The following is a 22998-nucleotide window of genomic DNA, read 5'->3' as shown; positions in this document are numbered from 1 at the left end:
CCCCTGGACACACTGCTGCCTGCATGTGCCAAATGAAAGACAGGAAAAACAGGTGACACAACTAGGTCATACACACACATTTCCAACTTACTTTCTGGGACTTCCTGATGTATCAAGTAGTACTGAGCAGAGAAACCATCCTTAGCCACAGCCAGGTCCGTGTGGAAGGTGAGAGAGAGGACGCCGGTGGTTGAGCGGATGTCCGATGGCATCTTAGTGCCACAATACCTGCCTATCAAGGGGCCGACTGCAAAAGAAAGAGCAGCAAAAGTAATGCCTGCTTTTCCACTGGCCTCCTGGATCATCAGCAGATGGGCATCACTCAGCAGGGATGCCTTAGCAGGACCGATTGGGATAAAAGAAAGGCTGTAGGGATGGGTTATTTTTTACATCCATTGGCCTGGTGCCATGCAGTATGCCATGCAGAAATATCCACTGCAGCAGGCACTGCTCTGCAAATGCTGGGAAATGCTCCAAAATGCACTGTTTCTCAGTGGTACAGGGTAGGGAGGTTCTCCCATCATTGCATGAACCCACTGCCCTTCCCTGAGGGAGGACCAGTGGTATGTTGGAGTGTCCCATGGGGCTTTTCAGATCAGTGGGTACAACAGAGCAGTAGTTTGGGGTTTAATGAATGCAGCCTTCTGTAAGTACACTGTCCCCAAGCTGGCCACAGAGTGCCCTGAAGGCAGGTTGCATGCTGCAGGTACCTTTGAGGTTAGACGTCTTTGGTGTTCAGACACAGACTGCACAGTTTTGGAGCTTTGTGAAACACCGAGAAGGGCTGAGGATAGCAGCACAGCACCCCATGGCTTACCCTGAGGGATGCCATCCCAGATGTCCAGCCAGTCGTACTTGCAGTCTCCTTCCCCTGCCTGCAGTGGGTCATGCTCGAGGTCGAAAAGCAGAAAGTGGAGGAGGATTTCTGTCTTTGGCTTGGCTATGATGGTGAAGACACAGTCCAGGTTGTGTGGATACTTGTCAGGGAAACCCGGAGACTCAATAGTGCCGTTGGAGGCAGTGAAGTTTCTGGAGCAGTCCTCGGAGCCTGTAGCAGCAGGAAAAAACTCAGAGACTTAGCAACAATGCAGCTTAATGCCAACAACTTGACACTGTGGAAACCCCATTTTGAGCTTAGCAGGGCTGTGTATTCACTTCTGGAAATGTCTCGTAAAGAACTACGTGAATTCCTGCAAGAAGTGAGAGGGTGATTTTCAAAGCTTTCCACAGGTGGAGAGCACAGTTCTAAATCCCTCAGACAGCTTTGCAAGCGTAACCTGTACATCACTGCTGATCCTCCTGACAATTATCTCAAAACCAAAGGACTAAAAGAGTGATCCAATCCAAAGCCATGGCTGCAGTTTGGTAGGTCAGCATCCTGCCACATCCCCCACACTGGAGGTGGTGGTGGTGGTGGAAAGGACGGCCACACTGAGCTGGCCTGGCTTCCCCAGCTGGCCCTCTCCACTGTAACCTGGCCCCCAAACAGTGACCTGCTGGCAGACCTATGTCTGCTGCTCCAGAGCCTGTGGAGATGCCAGCCAGCACAAAGGGAGCTGACCTATGTAGTCCTCACTGACACAGCTGCCGTCTGCAGCCATGGAAGTAAAGGGCCACAGCAGTTCCAGGTCTGATGGAGGAACCCCTGTCCAGGGAATGGGATGGCTGGGATAGGGCAGAGAGGAGTAACGGGATGTATTCTTTCTTCAAAAGCTGCCCTCAGGGGCCAGTCTCCTGCAAACTTCACCCTTCTGGCACCCACATCTGTGCCTCAGTTTCCTCTTGAGAAAATAAAAGACAAATATTTACCCAGTGAAAGGGCCTGGGGAAGGGTGCCAATGTCTCCACTGTTAGCTGTAAACCCTCAGGAAGTGCACAGTTAGCCTGCAGCCCCCTGAGACCCACGCAAGGGACACGGGCCAGCTCCAGCATAGATCCCCACAACATGGCTACAGCAGGAGTGGGGTAACAGGGGCCATTGCAGCGGGGGTCTTTGCTGAGAACAGGAACAGAGACTTCTTTTTCACAGAATGAGCCATCCACACCAGAAATGCAAGTTATTTCTATCCTTAAGGAAGACCTTTGCGTGGTGAGGAGGGCAGACAATGTTGCCTCTTATTTATTGCTGACCTCAACACTGGCCTCAACTGCAGCCAGGCCTGCTCGGTGCCCCCTCTCACACAGCCAAGGTGCCTCGGGGTGGCTGGGGAAAGGGGAATTTGTGTGGCATTCATACCACGGTGACTTTGAAACCCTTTAGTTGTGGACAATAGACAACAGAAATCTGCAGCCTGGAGCTATCAGAGGGGAAAGGGGATGTTAGAAAGGCTGCTGGCCACTGCTGCAACCCGGCACTAGCGTTCGCAAAGGTTTCTGCTTCACTTTTACTGGGACACTCTCCTTCTCCTCTACAAACCCTTCTGCTCCAGCTCTTCCAGGCAGCACAAGCCTTCCCGGGACTAATGGGAGACTTGTTATTCAATTCAGCATTAACCTACAGGAGTCAGGCCAGCAGCCCGCAGTAATAGCAGGATCTCACACTGCATTATGCAGTGCCTGGCTGGAGAGCTACTCAGGAGAGGCTCTTAATTGACTACCTAATGAAGCAGCCAGCTTTTCTGGTGTGAACCTGTGGGGTAAAATGCAGAGTCAAAAAATAAGGCCAAACACAAATCACAGCATAATGCCATGAACAGGGATAAGGGTGCACTTAGTTCCAAACAACTTAAAAGACAAACAGATAAATAGGGAAAATAACACAAGCTCTGAGCTAGGGAGAAAATCAAAGACTAAACCCAGAGTCAGGGACTGTCCTCTAGAGACAGGAAAGAGACGTAACTATGTCACCACATTAGACAACAGTTTCCTCATGTGGGGCTCTTATCGCATTAGGCATCTTTGTCTACATTTGGGCTGATAGCAGCAAACACAATGATCAGCTTTTTATAAGGAAGCTGCAGATAATCAACGGGATTCATGCTGGCTTCAGCAGCAGGACCAGCCTGAGAGGAGACTTTGATGCCCAGAGCTGGAGAGCTCAGGCCAGCCCTGCCAAACTGGTTCACAAAGAGCGCAGCAGGGAGGCTGGACCAGCCAGGGCAGGCGGCTCTTTTGTCAGCCCACGGACCACTGACTGACACATATCAGAGGATTGAAGACTGGTATGCGGTTGTTTGTATGCAGATTGCTCCTCTCTCACACTGTGATAAAGGAAATGTAGCACAAGGTGTGGAAATAGATGCTCGATTGAAAAGAGTTGTTTTTTTAGGTCACCTTTAAGAAAGAAGGAATCTGCAGGCTCTGCTGCCTTTACTGATGTGGACAATGACAATCTGATGACCTTTAAAGCTGGTGACACCCTTGCTGGTTTCCCTGACAGCTCAGACAGAAACTTGGCCCATGCCTGCCTGCCTGCCAACAAAAGGCAAGGTTTGTTTGTACTGTGGTAGCCCTGCAGCCAGCACTGCCCTCTCTGGGAGTCCTGGCAGGGACAGGGGCTGTGCAGATGTGCTATGGGATCAATCACAGGCTCATCCACACTCCTCTGCCAAAACCTGCCTTGCCAGGCTGGATTTCATGGGGTGCAGCTGGAAGAAAGCATGGCTATTTCTGGAGAGGATGGCTGTCTGCAGAGGGGTGGGGGTGGCAAAAGGAGCCCCAACACCACTTCAGACCTGAGGGCAGTGCTGCAGGAACCTACACCGAGGGACACAAACTCAGCTCCAGCCTCCATTCAACACCTGCTCTCTTCCAGATCAGCCCTTGCTTCCACTCCTTCCTACCAGCAACATCTCCTTTCCCCATGAATTTGGTGCCTTGTTGGCTCCCACCTAGAGAGACAGGGTTCCTGCCTGCCATTCCTTCCCACAGCATGGCCTGACCACCTCAGCCAGCTGGACCACCCCACTCAGGTCAGTGGGTGCCCTGTGTCCCAACTCAGGTAAGGCACAACCCAGCACAGTCTGCTGGGCTCATCGCGGGTGTGTACACGGAACAAGAGGCAAGGGGGGCTGAGATGGGTCAGTGGTCTTCCCATCTGTACACAGGCATTCTTTGCCATCCTCTGTGCTGACAACTGGTTTTAGCTAACCCCAACAGCCAGCTGAATCACTAAACACTTTCAGGACTAATCTGCATCCTAATCATCAACTAATAGCAGTGGTGAGCTGGCTGCGCAACAGCTCAGTGGCCAGTTATGCAGTCCAGGCAACCACCAGCAATACCACTTTCCTCATCCATCTGAACCTTCATACATCTCCTGTCCTCATCATTTCACAATGAATTTAGGGAGTCTCATTCTCTTGCAGCAAAGTCTCCACATTCACATCTACCTGTGGCCAGGCTCTGGGCTGTCTGCACATCTCTGCCTGCTGCATAGCTGGGACAGAGCCCCTGGGCACTGGTGCCTGTGCTCCCCGTCTTTTCTTTAAAGAGGCTGGATAAGTAACCCTGTTGTGCTCCTTTCTGGTTCTTCACTGGGCACGGACATTTTTTTTCATGCTGGATGCAATGACATGAAAGCCGCATGTGTGATTTCTTCCAACACACCACCAAAGGAATGCAGGCACAGGGCAGGCGCCTGCGTATCCATGCAAAACACACTCCTGCTCCCTCAGCATGCATGCACACATCTCTCACGTGCACATACAGAGGGTTTTATTTTCTCAAGCCTCCTTCTTCCCACACACAAAAATTCTGGCAAATATTTAGACAGAAACACTATTAAAAGGCCTTTGAGCAGCTTTTCCTTTCCTCAATAATAGTTTGGTATTAAACAGAATTATGAATAGTTCCTCTTATATCAGCCTGTAAAGGCACTGCCTCAGACCTTGAGAGAACTGCTGACAGCAATCATTTAAAACCCAGAGCTCCCCAGTTACAAACCCCACTTCCAGAGAGAGAAAACACAGCATCATTGATCAACCCTGAATTGCAACTCCACAGGATGGGGAGCTCCATGCCCTTCTAAAGAGGGACAATCCCCTACCCCTAACAAGCTCCACATGTCAGGAAGAAAAGATATATGTTTCTAGTTCTCAAATTTAAAAGAGCATTTAAGGAAGAACTCTGCTTTTACTACCACACTGTGATCCAAAAATGCGCTGTCATGTGCCACTAATATCTTTACCTTCTTGGAAATGTGATGCATAGACTTGCTTAAATTAAAAAAAAAAAAAAGGCCTTTATCTCTGGATAACATGCGAGAAATCACATTGAAAATGTGGTCAAAGACATCATCTTGTGAAGATAATTGTGACAAACAGCCCAGGAGTCAGGCACTGACTCAGACACTTACCTGTCTTGTAGATCTCATAGCGCAGAGAGAAGCCGGCACCTTGCCGTGCGTAGTCTGAGGTGAACTTGATATAGAGAGAGGGGCCAGAAGAGATGATAGTAGGAGGTGCTATGTTCCCACAGTGCTTGCCCAGCAGGTCTGCTGCTTCACTGTCCCCATCTCGGATCTCGATGTAGTCATACCTGCGGAGGCAGGTGAAATGGCAGTGAAACCATCTGTCAGGGGGACGCTTCGGGATGCCGGCAACGAACAAAAACCACTTCTTGATATCTGCATGTTTCACAGAACATCCTCCAGACAGGTACCTGGGACTCTCTTATTCACACCACGCCACAGCCCCCCAGTGCATTTTTTCTCTTTTGTTTGGCTATGGTTAGGTCCCTTCCTCTGTTGCAATTCACATAATTTATTGCACACACATCCACTCCAACTTCAGAGCCACCATGCAAAATTTAGGACACAATTTACCTCCATTTCCACAAAACTCCTTTGGCATGGGAGAAGCTCAGATACAACTCTCCTGGGGCTACCCTCCTCCTCTGACCTCTCTCCTGAAATGCCATTGTGCTATTTGGCACAGCTTACTTTATTCCAGTATCCATGTGAGATTTGGGCAAGCATGTGCCAAGCGTTAAACTGTCAATGTTCAGTCCATGTGAGCATGTAGGACACCACACTGGTCCTTTAACAAGCATGATCAGTACAGTACACTCACTTAGCACTTGGGCAGTAATTAATATCTATTAAGTGCTAACAAAGAATTTCTGTGGATGAAAAGTGCTGCGTAAGAGCCGGGTAACTGCACTCACTGCTGCTGATTCTTGTACACCCTGTAACTGCAACCTGCCTTTGCTAAACCCTACTCGGAGATGTTCCACCTTCCCACTGGAGTTGTTCCTGGATATCTGACTGGTCTAGTGTAGGGTTAGAAGAACTGCCTCCTGGTGCAAAGACAAGCTCGCTGAATTGCCTCCTGGTGCAGAGAAAAAAGCTTGTTGCAAAGTCTGGATGGAAGGTGAAACACGTTCCTTCATATTTTCTGGGCCATGACTAGGCAAGGTAGTAGTATCAGGCTCTGTGTGCTGTGAAGAAACAAACAGCTTTTACGTGTACATCTTGTTCTTCAGCTGCTTTCTAACACCCACGTTCTCCTGCTCCTCTCCTCCTCTCTGGCCAGCATGCTGCTATTTACAGAAACTGCCCAGCTCTCTTTGACTGTTTATTCGTTTTGTATCAACCTGTTTGAACAACATGCTACAGCTCTTCTCACGGGGCCAGGGTGGGAAAAACCATTTCCAGGCTGCCAGGAATCTGCCTTTCTTCTTTGTCACAAGATCTTCTGTTTGGAAATGGACAGTTGAAAGGAGAAGTAGCTTGCTGGATACAGAATGATCCTCATGTGACTCATTCCTGTTCTGCAAAGCACATATCGGCAAGCAACAACCTCAAAACAAACTTACAGGGGCTTAGTGTGCTCCTCCACAAAGAAAGATGGCCTGGACAGCTTTGGTTTCACTCCTTTCTGGGACTAAATCAGGCTGAGAGCCAGAAGCAAAATTCCTGCAGATAAAATCCTGTCTATGCTGGAACCGAGCACTCAACTAGCTGCAATTGCCCAGCCTTTAACTTCATTACAGACTCAATTGGCTTGGTCAAGGTGAAATTCAAGCAGTCTTGAGAAGTGGCACTCGAACAAGAAGAGCATTTGGCTTAGCTAGTGTGTGGACACACAGCGATGCAAATGAAGACCTGCTCCCTCCTCAGCTCTGCCTAGCTCCCTATCACCTTGTGACCCCTTATTACCCTGACACCATTCAGCAGCACCCTGCGCGACCCCCAGTAATGTCCATCATGTGTGGCTTGATTCTACCATCTCCCCAGGGAGAAGGAACATAGAGGGCAGTGTCAGTGCTTCTTCTAAGTAGATTTTTTTTTCCTTGTTTCTCTATTTGTTTAAAGTAGTACTGAGTAAACAGCAGGGACATTTTGTTCTCTAAACAACCACTTGCTTTCAGTGTGCTTGCAACCCTTTCACATCCGAAGTGCACATCTGTGCCGCAGGACTACTGGCTACTAGAGAAATTGTGAATATGTGGCAAAAAATTAATTTGGCAAAAACACGAATGTTGGCAAAACACAGTTAATGGAGTGGATTGTAAAACCTGCCATTTGCATGGCACAGGCAGAGGTTAGCAGCATCCCAGGGAATCACATCTGTTTGTGTCCTCGTGGGGTTGTAACTCGCCAACACAGTATACGGCTTCAACTACTTGACTGAAATGATCACAGCTTCTGCTGTAGCCAGCAAACCAAACATCCTAGTGCTGTCCACATGGTTCCTCAAGACATCCAGTGCTGTAGGAACACTGCAATTTCAGAAGCAAGTTCGGGACCAAGAAATATTTGCTTATTGAATGGGTGAATGACTTCCAACAATATATAAGATTTGGGAATATTGCAATCTGCTCATGGGCAATCTGCAAATGGAAAATTGAAAGAACAAATCTAGTAAATAAATCATCAGGAAATATTTGCCTCTCTGAGCTAAACCCTGTTTGGCTTCATTCACGCATCTAACTGAGCTTTCTCATACTGTAGCTAATCCTTAATAAATCAAATGTTAAAAACGACCAAAAACAAGCCCTTAAGAGAAGGTCAGGGAATCATTTTTGCCAAATGTAAAATGAACATAAATGCATAGGAGTTTTCTTCCCTAGTTAAAAAATCTTGGCCCAAGTCCTCTGCTCTTTATGAGGCAAAATTCTTTTTTTTCAGGTCATATAAACAGAGTGTGAATTGGAGAAGTATTACACTTGGGAGATAGCTCCTACCCAGATGAGCAGGAACACCTACTTCCTTTCCACCACAGCAAATAAGCTTTAGGTTTTCAAAATGAAACACCAAAGACATCCAGTCCAAACTGTTAAACTTCCAAACTTCAGCAAGAATGCCAGCTAATCCCCACCACAGATTCTTTTGGAATCACGTGCTTCAGACATGTAGCCCTCAGTCAAACAAACTGATAAACCCTGTTCTCCTCACGTCAGTTCATTGGATATGTTACAATCTAATCTGGCCAAACCTTTGCTCCTGTTAAGCTTAAGCATGGTTTCCAGACTTTCTTCTTCTCATGTGAAAAAGAAGGAGAAAAACTGTAAGGAAGAAAACCCAGTCCTGGGGGTGCTTTCTACTCTAACCATTTCATTTTCAGGTACAGACTAGGGCACAGCTGGGTGGGACACATTCATGTTGCAATGGCACCCAAACAGTCTTGTACAGTGCCCAGCAATTTGCATTTCACTCCTCATATAACCAAATGCATTGTTTCAGTCATCATGCACCAACATCCTTCTGGCCTGACCTCTCTGGCATTACCTCCACTGGGCAAGCTGCCATCTCCAAGCACATTTCATGGCCACTTCTCCCCATTGCTCCAATGAGTCAAGCATAAACATGTGAGGGCAGGGTGCAGCCTCCATAGCCCATAAGTGTAATCGATGGATTAACCAAGTCTTCTTTTGCAGGGAAGGTGACCACAGTTGGCTGCTTCTCCAGTGGCAGGATATTCTCAGCTGCCACTTGAGTAGGAAGGTCAGTGAATTGGTTTGAAACTGCCTCAAACAGCTTTCCGCCAGGGAGTTTTGAGGCAGAGAGGCAAAGCTGAAGTACTTTTAACTGCCCAGACAATGGGGGTTGAGATAGAAGGGAAACACATTGCTTAGATGCTCTTCTTGGAGCTGTTTAACAAAATTAAACATTAAATGTACAATGCCTACAAATACTGCTGTGTTCTTATTACAGATTTTTAGTAGGAAGTGCTTTGCTGATGTTAAGAGAGCTTTTATTAACTAATTATAAAGCACTTCTAATGCCTGTATTACTCATGCTTGTTTGCTTGCTTTTTCCTCCAGTCAACCTCTCTGCTTCCCTGTTTTTCCTTTCTATTTTCCCTAAGTCACTTTGCTGCTGACTCTGCAAATGAGGTGCAACAAAGGCAAATAAGCCCCAGTTGTAGGGATTACGAGAAGACCTTCACCTTTTCAGTCCTTTTTTGCTGTGAAATACCTAATCCGCTCTCTGGCCATTGAGCTGTGCTCCATGATCCCCTGGGGCCAGCACGGACCTCCCAGGTGCCCACCCAGGCACTGCTGAGTCCCAGAAAACACTACAACCCACCTGGGGAACAGCTCTGGGTGCTCCTCTTCTGAGGGACAGGACCCAGCACAAAGCAGTTTTGTGACTCATACTGCTTTACACATAATAAACAAACCTGTTGCCCCTCAGCCCCAGGTCCTAAGAGATGCTGAGTTCTTACCCACTGAAACATGCTTCGAGGGCATTACAGGGACATTACCTTAGGATGGGGAGAAATACAAACAACAAATTATTTATGTGTTCACAGTCCTCTCGTGAGTCCTCCCAACACACAAACTTGTGCAAGCCTTGCTTCGAAGCCTGAGGAAGGCTGGCTCCCCAGGCCAAGCTCTGACCTAGCCGGCAGCTTTCTCAGTCTCTTCCTGGAGTTATGATTTGAAGTAGGTGAGGACCTGCACTCAGCAAAGCCTGGTTTCCGAAGCTTGCCAGGGCTGGAGAGCGCTGCAAGGCTCTAACCTGAACTTTCCCAATGTTTAATTTGGAGCTATTATTTATAGGCGTTTCCATGGGGCTCATGACTGCAGCTGGCAGACAGTAGTGATGGGATTCTTAAGAGACCCTGTGAGGTAGGAAGGCAGAGAGGAGCAGTGTCTGGCCCAAGGTCACACAGGAAGTTTGCAGAACAGCCAAGAATAGAAGCTAGCCTTGATTGGACAGATTATATTATATTATATTGGAGAAGCCTGGCCTAGATAGACAGAGAGACAAGTAGGTACTGACTGCATGCCAACAACCCCAAATTTGGGAATGCCCAGTGCTGACTTGAGCCTTCAAGCCCCCTGACCTGCTTGAACCACGTCACTGTGTCTTGAATGCATCTGCTGAGGACAGGAAGAGAAACTGCAATTCTAGTTAAATTCAGCAGTCATTAATACTCTGCAGGTAGCTGGGGAAGGTCTGTGCTTAGCCATAATGGCAGCTGCTAAATGCAATTGTTTCCCCTTTGAAAAGGTGATGGGTGGTTTGTTTCTCAGAAATTACTATAAAAATGCATAAGGAGTATTAAACACCCTCTAAGAACAGGGGGTTTCTTAAAAATTAAATAGCAGTTGCAGTATAAAGATAGTTAGGAAATAGTGAACCCGCATCTCTGCGCTTGTTTTGTAATCAAGGGGTGGCTAGAATTAATGTCCATTATACACTAGCTGGCTTAGTCGATTTTTCCATGTCACCACCCATCTTCACGCTCTTTTGTACGCCACCTTCAAACCAAATCCTTATTTCATGAGAGGTTACATTGTGAAAGACAAGAAAACTTTTCTGTGATGTTTACACAATCTCGAGCAACTGCAGGACATACCTTTCAAAGGTTAAATTGTTCCAGAAGCTACTGAGGGCTTTGAAATGATATTTTTTTTTCATAGCCATGATAGCAAAGGCAAGCACCACTGTTGTCTGATGAAACAAGAGCAATGAAGTTTGATCTTAGCTGCCAGCCCTTAATCAGGGTAATTAATTATAAATACAGCAGATGAATTGGATTCTCCTTTGACTTGAACTGGTTTTACACATGTGTAACTCATCATTTTAAGGGTAATCACTCCTAATTTATCCTGTGAGACGAGAATCAGTCCTCATAGACACAGATACTGATACAGATTTGTGCAGAGACCTAAAAAGCCTGTATTACATTTAGCTTTAGCCAACTAAAAGTCCTCTGCTCTCAGTCGAAGCAGACTTCTCACACCCAGTTTGAAATGGAATTAATCATTCTTCTGCACTGACTACACAGGTATTTTAAATCACTCTCAGTGACTGGACCCAGACTTTGAGTGGCTGAACATTGGAGAGATGAACTGGGTCTCAGACTGCAGCTTCTGGGGCGGTTTTTGCCCATGCTGAGGCAAAAGATGCTCACAGAGCTTGCCCTTGTTTTGTCCTGATGGAAATAACTGTCTCTGGCAACAACAAGAAAGAAATCAGCTATAATTCTCTGAATCTTAAGGGATTTCACTGGATTTCAGTGACTAAACTGACAAAAATCCAATGGCAGCAGGGGGACAGCCAAGCTGGGAGGGGGGCGTGGGGTGATGGCACAGGCTTAATTGCTTAGGATTTCTCAGAAGTTTGTTTTGAATTTGTTGCATCCAATTATGTCTTGTGTAATCACAGTATTGTGGGGGGTTGTAATCATTATACTGTGCTTTGGATTATTGTCTCATCTCTTAAAAAAATCTGACCAGAATTTCTGAGAAATGAAAAAAATCCAGTTATCCACTCAAAGAGAAAAGGAAAAAAAAAAGAAAAAAAAGGAAAAATGAGAAGAAAACTAGAGAGAGGGAGAGAAAATAACGTTATCAGATTGGAGAACTTCAAAAATGCCTTGAAGACAAAAAATGAAAACTACAAATAGTCTCTATTTATACTCTTTGGGTAGTTGTTTTCACCCCCTTACAAGCACCGCTGATGGCAAGTCCTTCAGCAGTTACTGCTAACTTAAGCACAGGGGGAAAAAAGTAGCCAAAATATATCTTGCAAAGGGAGGAATAAAACATAGCTGTAAACTGCTCCTGTGGCAAGTTCTGATTCAGGAGGGAATTTCAGCTCCTAGCATGCTGCTGCCCTCCCCTGAGACAGGAGAGCAAAGGCTCCCCCGCTCTTTGCCGTTCACGCCCAGGCTGCCTTCTTCAAGCGGTGTTGCCAGATTGTTGCGGAAAGGCGCGTTGGAGTAGAGAAGTGCTCTCATCTGGGGCATGTCTGGAAAACCTTTCGTTATATAAGAAAAAAGAGATGTGCTAATGCGCACTTCGGGGGTTTTCTGCAGGCTGTTGTTCAGGAGTTACACGTGGCTGTTTAATTTTATTTCTGTCTCCAAAACCATCTCTATAAATTCCTCACACATCTATCTTTAGCTACAGGGGCCTTTTGTTGCAATATGTCTTTGGTATTCTTTGGGGGGGGGAAATCATGGTGAAATCAGGAATAAAATATATAAAGTGTGGTAAGAATAAGCCCCCTTTCCATGGCATTCTGCCTTCTGTTGCTGCTCTAAGGGAACTGAAGCAACTCACAACCCTTTCATACCCCAAAATGCAGGACACTTGAGAAAATGCATTTGCACTTTTCTCCTTCTGCTACAATCCATCTGTGGAAAAAATTAGACTTTGGTTTCTATGTCATTTTACTGTCACTACTCACAGGCACTTGATCACTAAGAGAAATTAAAAAATGTATATAATAAACAATAACAACCATAAAAGGAGAATTTACTGCCGAAAAGCAGCAGAGCAGGCAGAGGGCAGGGGCAAATGCTTACTTTGCTCGCTTTGCAGTGGGGAGAACAGGTTTCCCTCTCCTGATGGAATCCAGTGCCCAACAGCCCAGGTAATGGATGGAGATGAGCTTGGGCCAGGCTGGCCCTGGTGGCTGAAGGTCTGGGGTGCTGATGAGTATTAGGGAACTCTCACATGGTCTGCTGTGCAGCCCTGTTCCCAGAGGAGCAAGTGATATCCCATCACACCTCGATGGTGTAGTGTCAGTCAAGGGCTTAGACACAACATGCATTGAAGAACAAAAGAGATGGTAAAAACTGGGATCAGATGGGAGCTTTGTAGCTGGGCTTTCCACTAGCATTCATTTGCACTGGCTTTTTTTTCAGCACAAAACTGAAATAAACACCTCGTTAAGCACCAGTTGTATAAAGGAGGTTGTAAGAACAGAGACCTGACCAGCCCTCCCTCACTCTCCCGGCTGTCTACATCCCTCGTTAATGAGTGATGGACACCCTGGGACTGGCCGACCACGGGGTGGCTTTCTGACCCCACATTTTCTCAGATACAGCCTGTCACAGCCCAGCTCCTGCCTTGGCTGACGCACAAGCAAGTAAAGCTTTGCCACCAAGACTGGCCTTCAGTCTCCACTATTTGAGCACTTCCACAAGCTGACCATGCCAGCTTGCAGTAAGAGCAGCTTCTGAGGCAAACAGCACACCAAATCTGCTGATTCCTCCTTGAATACTATATAGCTAGCACAGCACCTCCTAACCCTTTCTCCCCTCAAAATATGAGCACTTGCATCTCAGTGGCCACCTAAACCAAGCAGCGCCAAGGCTCTGAGCACAATCAATGCCTGGACGAGGGCGAGCGCTCTGCCATGCACATGCCACACCCTGCTGTGCTTTTCAGGAGCAGTGACCTCCCACATGGTTCTCAGAGGCAGCAATACCTATTTGGGCATGTGGGAGTAAATAGCCACTGGCAGGGGCTGGTTGGTACCCCTGAGGTGAGCTCAGCCCTGCCTGGGACAGCAGGTCAGAGAGGCAGCCACACCAAGATGGAAGAGGGAGACAGAGACAAGAGAGTGGGATGCTGCATGAAGCTGGTTGGTAGCTTTTCTCCTTAATGTGCTCTGAGAACACGAGGATGGGACCATCCCATCCCTGTTTCTCCCACAAACAAGGGCCCTGCCACTGCTTTGTTCAGAAAGATTTTCTTTCAAGCAACCCTTTGTGTCACCCTCCCGTTCAGCCGTGGCAGTGTGTCTGCTTTGTCCTGCCAGCTCAGCCATGGAGTGTTTACAAGCCTCCCTCACCCTTCCAGGCTGTGGTTCAGCTCCATTGACACCGAAGGCAACAGACTCCTCTCTCGGCTTGTGATGAATCAATTACTTCCTCTGACACTCTATTACTATAGCCCTTACATCTCCAGATTGCAGATGAAAAGACAGGCTGAGAAGGGGGACAGGGAAGGGGAGAGGTCTCCTGAGGTCTCCTTCAATTGAGTTGTTGGACATCTGAAGAAATCCCCATCTGCCATATTTAAAGACACAGAGAGATGTTTTGCTCCTGAACAGCAGAAAAATCAGAGGGTTTTCACAAAAGAAAACCTAAGAAATCAAATGGGTCAAAAAACTTCAACAAGATGCAGTGAACACAGATCAATGGTGAGTCAGTCCTCTCTGCTGATGGAGATCCCAGACCTTGTTCCTGCCCATGATTATCAGCCAAATATCAGTATTACCAAAGAGACAGTCATTACACCTTCCCTTTTCACTGCAAAATAACAATGTAAATGAAACCTCACACCAACATTTACAAAGGAGGAAGGAAGCTGAGCACATGCCTCAAACTCTCATGCTGTTGGTGGAGGGGGGAGGGCCCTACTCCTTGCTGAACATCCATCAACAACCCCAGCTCTGAGGGTTCCCTGGAGGTTTCTAATGCAATGAGCACTTCCCATGCAAACACCCTGCACGCAGCACAGCCTCGGCAGGCATGAGGCTGAGCACAGGGGCTCTCCCACCACCAGTGAGCGAGTGCTGCCTGTCTCAGGAAAGGGGAATTCCACCTCAAAAAAGGGGTGCACCCTTCCTCACACCGACCACAATATCTTCTGTACCGCTTCAAGAAGTGACATTTGGGGCAGTCACAGAACAAACATGGAGCAGCCAACCTGTCAGTTTCTGTGCCATTTGTAACAGGACGGACACTTCAGCATAGGATTTCTGCTCTCAGACCCCACTACTTCAGGCTCTGCTTCTAGAATTCATTAAACAATAACATCTCCGCACCTGACCCAGTTAAAACAACACTATACAACTGCTGTAATTGCTCGGCAACGCTGTATGTAGATCCCAAGAATTCCTTGGGATTCAGAGGCAAGGGGAAAAAAACCCCAACAAAACCCCTGTAGGTTTTTCACTCTTTCTAATGATCTACTGATCTACTCACTAAGCCAGCATAAGAAAAGCTTTCTATGGTATGTTTGAACTGATATATCAAAGACAGTTGCCTAAAACATCCTAGCTGTCATTAGTGGACCATGACTACTATTAACTTATAAGGAATTCCAGGATCACTAGACTGTGCTTTGCAACATATTATTACATTGCCATTCAATGGTGGTGTGCAGCTGCTTGATTGAAAGAAAAGAGAGAACTAGCCTCAGACTAAAAACTAACCTCACCCGATTCCTTCAAATATGCTCTATGCTGAGCTCTGGCCAAAAGCAAACAAATTTCTTCTGTTTTTCAGTCAGCTCTTCGCAGTCTGTTCTTTTTATTTTGCATTCACATTTAAGTGCAGAATTCACACCTAGCCAGAAAAGGCTGGGAACAAACCAGTTGCTGTCTGCAGCACTCTGACCTGCTCCTGTGTGATGCTGCAGTAGCCTTTGGAAGCGAGTGTGCATCGCAGTATTGCTACCTAGACTGGGGTTTATGCCTGCAGATGCCCAGGTCTTCTTTATAAAGCAGGGAATTTAAAGCGATTCACCAGTGCAAGAACAGTAAATCAATAGCAGAGAAGGGGAAGAACCCAAATCTCACAACTCCCAGACCTGGTATTTGCTGGTGAGTCTGCCACTCCTCTGTTACAGCCTGACAATAGGGATGATATCCATTTAGCTAAGGCAAACAGGTTTTACATAAATCAATGTAAAACCTCACACTGTTTTTACTAAGCTTTGCATCTGGTCCTTAAAAAAAAAAGGGATTTTTTTTTTTAAATTAAATATCATTCTGGCACTCTCCTTACATTCACTAAATCTTCTAACTCCTGCATCCAGACAGCAAATCCATGACATGGAAGAGCACTGCTAACCCCACCGTGCAACACAAAAAAAAGTGAACAAGACTCATATCCCCACAGACATTTATTTAGGCACCTGAGACCCATCAGTCTGGGATGAGCTTCTGTGAATGGTATCACCTGGTGTCACACAGAGGGCTGGAGCACTGTTGCAAAGATAGTCAAGGGCCTCAGGCTCTGTTGAAAGCATGAGCACCTCAACACTGCGGTTAACAGGCCATTTCAGTGGGAGTGCACTACTGCTATCCTATTGCATCTGTGCTACGGGGGGTCAGCAAAGATGCAAGGGGCTTAGAGCTGGAATGTGGCTTACAGTGTTCACTCAAAAAAGGCACACGTTTCTGAGACTTTCAGCTGGATTCTAAACCCATTTAGTGAGGAGTCACCACAACCAGCCCTGTGCTTGCTCCCTCTCCAGGTGCTTTGGGGTCCTGTTCCCTCCCTAGCTGTACAGAGAGGCTAAGAAGTGAGGACACCACTGCCACCAGCTCCTCCCCCGACAGCAGGAAGCAGGGGGAGAGGTCTCTATCTCTAGTGCTATTGTTCCCAGTGTCACCAGCTGGCCCTCAATTTGTCATCATGCCAACAGGAAACAAGGTGCAAAATGAGATCTGACTCCTACGCACCGGATGTTAGTGAACTGGCGAGACACGAGAGACCCCACGAGAGTGCATTTGGGGCCACCACCTTCTGCAGAGCCTGGAATTGGTCTGTCCCTGCAGGGAGGCTCTGGGGCACAGAGAAGCACAGCCACAGAGCAAGCAGAGATGGGCAGCACGGAAGAGAGAAATGAACAGCTTTGAGCTGTTAACTCATGTGGCTGGTCTAATGCTGTCACAGCTAACCCATTCATTGATGTTCCATTTTGGAAAATGACCTGGGCTTGACGGGAATTGTGAACCATACAACGGATGCAGGATGGAGTTAAAGAACAGTAGAAGCTCATTTGAAGACAAGTTGAGCTGCAGTGTCATGTTACCCAGACTAAATTATTTCCTGTATATTAGAAATGTTGCTTCTGGCTACCCATACCACAAATGTATGAGCAAGCAAATGCCTTCCTTAGCATCTCATCTGTGACTTCCCCTCTCTGCAAAGTTAAACAACTCCCTCAGTGCTGCAGGAGATGTGGTCACTTCCCCTTGCATCCTAGTGAAGAACACCCCCAATCATCCCAGGCATTCTGTAGTGCTCCAAATGTATTTCTCCTTTTCAAGCATTTTCCCAATCTCAAGATGAACTGCATTGTTTCTAAAATGTTTACTAATAAGCTAATTATGCATACTTTTCAAAGCATTTACTAATTAGCTGTCCATAATTGCTGCCTTGTCTACTCTTAACCTTCACTGATGGAAGGATGGCTTCTTGCAATATTATGCTCTTGTCTGAAGAAGATGGCAAGAGAGGCAGGCTGAATGCTGCGGCCGCCAGCTGCCTGCCTGTCTGTGGGCACTGGGTCTGGATGCAGCTCTCCCCACCACCTGAGCAAGGAATTTGAGCCAGTATCTCTGCTGCTTTCTAGGAAGGTTGCAGAGCTGTTTTGTTTCAGTGCCCAGCTTCCTGGAAGCTCAGGAGATGGCCATGCTGCCCTAAGAGGCCTTCGCTGGCTGGCAGAGCCACATCTCGCCCTTGGTACTGTGGCATGGGAACATCAGCGTGTTGCTGCCAGTGTCCCCTGGCAGGCAGTGCTCTGTGAGATGGGCGCTAGAAGTGTGCTGTCTCCCCATGCCAAATCTTGGTTCCCTCTGCCCTTCAAGTTGGGAGCAGGGGTATCTCCTGGCATGCCTGCCCTGTATCCAGCACACACCATCAACATGCTGAACTTAGTTCAACTCTCTTGGCACCACTGTGGCACTTATTAGGTCACAGTGACAACTGCATAAAATTTCCTCACTACAGTGGTCTCAGTTCCTGTTTCTGGAAACCCTCAGGGCTTGACAGTAGGAGCCAAAGTCAGAAGGAAGAGCCTGACTGCAGCTCTAGACTGCTTCCAATTTGCCATCTTCTGCCTGTTTTGAGAGTCACTGGCCCCCGTCTCCAGAAACCTTTGCCAGCATTTTGCATGTGCCACCAGAGGGGGCTGCGAGCCACGGCAGCGATCCCCCAAATCCTTCCCAGGCAGGGATCCCACCAACTGCAACCCAGCTGCAGCATGTGTTGCAAATGGCTACAGAAAAACCTGCTGGCATGGTCTGATTATCAGCCAGGCTTTTTTTAAAACAACAGCGTGCCTCTGGAGCAGATGTTATGACTCAGCTGAAAGGTCTTCTGCTTGCAGAGGAAGCACAAGTGTGTCCACTGCAGCTTGGAGGAAGTGTGGCTCTGCTGCGTGCGTACACCAACATCCCAGCACTCAACAGTCAACAGCAGCAGGGCCCAGCCTAATCCTCTGGCAGAGTCAGCTGAGTGTGGCTGGGGGTGGCACAGTCAGTAGTCAGTAGCCTCCCTCTCAGGATGGAGGTTTTAGTGGTCCAAAGAAGAGACCAGCAGCAGGAGGGTGGCACAAATGGAAAAGGTGGTTGGTCATAAATACAATGATTCACTCATAGCTGAGGTTTCTGACTTAGATTTTCCAAGCAAGCAGTGCAGACAGAACAGCAAAATGGCAATTAAGAAAGAGTGGACAGTTCAGCTACATGGCTGCACAACCTGGGGGACAGCTGCTGCTGTTGCACATGTATTGCAAATGGTTCAGGTCACTCCTGGGATCACAAATAAACCCTGGCATGCACAAGGCTGCCCAGCTACCACCATGCCACACAGGAAGTGGAAACATTTCACCACAGTAGCAGCGTGCTCTTTTCCACTGCATGACACTTCCCTGTTCAGGGAACACATACTGATGACACAGGGCTGCACTACCCAAGCAACAGCTGCACTTGTGCAGCACAGAGAGGAAGAAACAGCAAGCAGCGGACTAGTACAATTATTTCCAAATAGTTCGGAAGATCTTTTATCGGAGCATCAAACTTCCCTTTTGGCTCTGTCATTACTGCTGTAGCCCCACAGCTGCAGGACAGCACAAACAATGGCCTGGATCCCATATTCCCTGTCACAGCGTGCCCACCCTCCCTGCAACAGGGATCCCTGCTGGCACAAAACAGTCACAACAGCAGGAGGAGGCCAATTTTCTTAACCTAGTGAGAAAATCCCAAAGCAAGATGCTTCCTTGGAGCACAGATAAAGTGCAGATATATATATATATGTTCTGGGGCTTCAATTACACCAAATTACTTCTTTCATGATGGTGGTGATGTTAAGAAGTGCAGTTACTTCTTAAAGCAGCTGGACACAGCTTAAAAATAAAAGCCCAGATGTGCCTCCAGAGAACAACAGCAACAAGCAGCCCAGAGCAGCCACCTCGGGCATCCATCCCAGGCTGATGCTTCCACCCTCTAGGCTGCTGAAGCTGCTCTCTGCAGTCAGCTCCTGCTCTGGCATCTGGGCAGCACCAGGTATGCAGTCCCTTCCGGCCAGCTGCTGGCTGAAGGGAAATCACTGACGTTTCCACAGACGTCCCCAGGGTGCCTGGCACTGCACAAAACACAGGAGGAAATGCCTCCCATCCCAGAGGGAAATCTAAAGCAGATACAGGGAAAGCCAGAAGGGACACAGTAAAACTAAAAAGACTTTTGTGGGTATTTTTGTAGGCTTTTGAATGGATTTTAGGAATGTAAATGTTATGCTTCATGAGGGAGAAACTTTACCCTAATAAGGTAAAATGAAATGCTGAAAGAAGCAGCAACAGAGGAAGGGTTATGGTGTTTACCTCTGGCAGCTGGAAGCACAGACTGGCCCCACTGTTGCTCCAACAGCTGGCAGGTAGCAACATGAGAGCAGGAGGACCTTGTCTACCCACAGTCTAAGTGCCACGATGGAGTTCATCGGCCTGTCACCTTTGTGTGAATGTGCTCTATATTAATGATGAGATGTCAAAAGGAGAGCCCTGCCCTGACACTATGTCTTTGATGGTGAACTCCTGTTCCTGTTAAGATTCCCACCTGCAGCTGCAATGAGGTCTTAGCTTCTTCATAAAAAACCCTCTGACACTTAGATGAGATTTATTACTAGATGGTCACCTATTAGTACTGCTTAATGCTCAAGCATTCCACTGTGTTAATATTTGTCTCCTTCTGGTAGATTACTTGGAAAAAAAAATCTCCCTCCTACCCATTTCCTTCAGGCAGTGTTTATCACACACTGTTTTCATTGTTTTGTTATGCTTCCTATCAAGCACTGCCCATGAAGCTCTTTCAAACCTACTGCTGTGCAGTGCTGGCTCGAGGGAGCAGGCACCCTAAGACAGCTTGACTCTCAGCTCACAGCTGTGGCCAGCAAAAGCTCAAGTGCACAGTGGATGAATCCTGTTTCACTAACGGCTTCCTCGTGTACATGCACACAGAAAGGGAAAGGATGAGACCACACAGCAGCCGCTTGGGAGATTGCCACAGTAAAGTAGAAAGCAGCAAAGGGACAACATCTCCAGTGCTCGGGCAGTCCTCCAGCATACATCACCTGCAGCTTGGGACCAGGCACTGCTCTCTCAGAGGCAGCAAAACATGGCAAAAGTTGTCCACAATGCTCAGAGTGAAAACTGACAGCTTCCCCCAGGCAGAGGAAAAACCAGGCGGCCATGGGGGTTTCCATCTCTCTGACCAACCTGGCTTTGCTTGCCTGAGACCCTGAAAAGGCAGAAGCTGGAGTCCCTCCTGCCCAGCTCAACCCCCGCCCCGCACACAACATTGTCCTGGCCAATACATATTGCATATTCTACAGACTGCAAATATAGGCCTATAAAGCTTTTATTACTGTGAATTTGGGGCAACTGCGTTAGCTACGAGAAAGCTATGCAGTTCAGCCTGTGCAAACAATAATAAAATCTGATGGCAACCATCATTCTCACATACACTGCAAGGCCTTGTTGTGTTCATCTATGCCCACATTAAGTCTTTCTCTACCTTATCTCTTCTTTATACACAGGCCTGATCCTGCAAAGTGCTAAACGCCTTGCACACACAGTGACTTCAGGAAGAGTTCATGGTGTTCAAAGCCTTATTAGTCCAAGCTCTATCTGTAGGGGGTGACAAGATCCCCAGTGACATCAATCAGTACACCTTAATTAGAGTTTGAGGAGCTATGCTGATTTTTTGGTAGCCGAGGATCCAGCTCTGCACTTCATAACCTTCAGTACATCAATCGTCAAACCCATGCTGAATTCTTTGTTCACCACAGGACTGATTCTGCAGCCCCATAAATGCTTCCTCTGTCCCTCTGTCCTTTCTTGCAAACAGTTTCCCTCTCCATATATAACCCCCTTTTAATCAACAGGAACAGTGTGTCTAGCAAGACTGCTGTGTCAGGCCTGTTTTAGGAGATCCCAAGCTCCCTCATGCTCAGGCATCCCTGCAGCTGTCTGTGGATTCCAGATTAAACACACAGGTTTATATGTCCACCGAGACCATGTTATTAACTCCGCCTTTTACAGTGCCCTTTGATGCCATTAATTATTCTTTAGTAGTTGTTAATTGTTTTTCCTGGACATCTAGTTTCTGAATCACTTCTTAGGAAAAAAAAAGGAAAATAAGCAAACAAACCCAACCCCCCAGTTTGCCAAACATAACAGAAAAAGCACTCTGGGAAGTCAGATCCAGCCCAAACAGCTCAGACCCCCGAGCCTCCAGCCTCACATGGCCCAAACCTCAGTCTCCAGCTGCAGGGCTCTCTCTGCCATACCTCTGCCTATTTACAAACCAGGAAATTGCTCTGCTGTCCCAGCATGGTTTAAAAGGAAAGTGAGGCCACTCCGACACAGAAAAACAAGCAGCCTTTTAACCAAAGTCAAGGTCAGCTTGAAAGCCAGTTGGCTCTTGCTTTCAAGCTATATCAGGTAAATTAAGAATTATCCAGCGTATCATCCTATGAGTCCGAAGCAGCATCTTACAACCTCACACTCAGCAGAGGCAGCTCTTGCTCCTGAAAGGCAAGGAAATGCAGTGCTATGGGGGCTCAGGATGATGCTTGATTTCAAGTGCAGGGAAGCATGAGACCCATACTACTAGGTAAAAGCAGGAAGAGAGGTAGCTATGTACTAGAGAGGAAGAGGAAGGCTCTTACTTGCAGTCATGTTTTTCGATTTCAAAGTGAGGGTTGAAGTTGAGAATTATCTTCTGGTTGGATTCAGGAGCGTAGATGACCCACTCACAGTTCTGGTGGGAGGGGTAGTCATTGGGGTATCCTGGGGAAGTGATGTACCCGGCATCCTTGGAGTTCAGGCGACCCCCACATGGCTGAGCTGCAGAGACACAGAAGAGAATAAGGCATTGAAACAGGTTCTGGGCATCAGCTGCACACAGCAGATCCCACCAGACCACGGATAGGGGTGATCTGATAAAGACCATTCTCCAGGCCATTGACATCCCTTTGGTACTCTAATATTTGATATTAATCTCTGGGCAAGAACAATTATTCTACAGAACAAACATATGCCTTTCCCCTCCACCTCCTGCCACACTTACATACCACATTTCACACAGACCAGAAAAGAGAAATGAATGCTCTTGCCAAGGCAATTACTGAGCCATAAAGTAAGAGACAGATTGATATCAGATCATCTGGAGCTGCCTCATTTTATCCCTTCTTTTACCTCCTTTGCAAGCTGCTCTGTGGCAGTCTCCCACAGCTGCCTCGGGAGACACCAGAATTTGGACATGACAAATTTGATCCAGTTGCAGGAGGGCAGAAAGCTTTGCTGCTCCCAGGGAAGGAAACTAAGGCACATCAGGGATGATGGCGAGCCCAGGCCCACTCACGTTGTGTGGCAGAGCTAGGGACAGCATCTGTCCCTCCTGGTCCCAGCCTGCAGCCCCATGACAGCCCCTTTCCACTTGCTGTGCTCTCCCTCCCCAACCAACCCATCTCAGCAGACTGGCCTCCTGAAACCTGGCAAGCAAATCCAGCCATTGGAACTGCAGACACAGATAATCAGCAGTGGTGGTTTTGTGGGACTAGCCCACAAATGGCT

The 22998-nt window shown here is 47.4% G+C and overlaps 1 protein-coding gene across 3 annotated transcripts in view; it reads right to left on the bottom strand.

Moving 5' to 3' along the window:
* NRP2 (neuropilin 2) overlaps nucleotides 1-22998 on the bottom strand; it is an 89068-nt gene that overhangs the window by 54654 nt on the left and 11416 nt on the right. For all 3 annotated transcript variants that reach the window (XM_027731364.2, XM_027731365.2, XM_027731366.2), the window contains exons 2-5: nucleotides 22092-22269; nucleotides 5297-5478; nucleotides 818-1048; nucleotides 92-247 (exon numbers count right to left, since the gene is read on the bottom strand). In XM_027731364.2, coding sequence (XP_027587165.1) covers nucleotides 92-247; nucleotides 818-1048; nucleotides 5297-5478; nucleotides 22092-22269 — 747 coding nt within the window. The remainder of the gene's footprint in view (nucleotides 1-91; nucleotides 248-817; nucleotides 1049-5296; nucleotides 5479-22091; nucleotides 22270-22998) is intronic.

The sequence above is a fragment of the Pipra filicauda genome, unplaced genomic scaffold (assembly GCF_003945595.2).
Source record: "Pipra filicauda isolate LSUMZ 115617 unplaced genomic scaffold, ASM394559v2 scaffold74_size2892960_pilon, whole genome shotgun sequence".
In the NCBI taxonomy this organism is placed as follows: domain Eukaryota; kingdom Metazoa; phylum Chordata; class Aves; order Passeriformes; family Pipridae; genus Pipra; species Pipra filicauda.
This window is presented reverse-complemented; position numbering and strand designations above follow the sequence as displayed.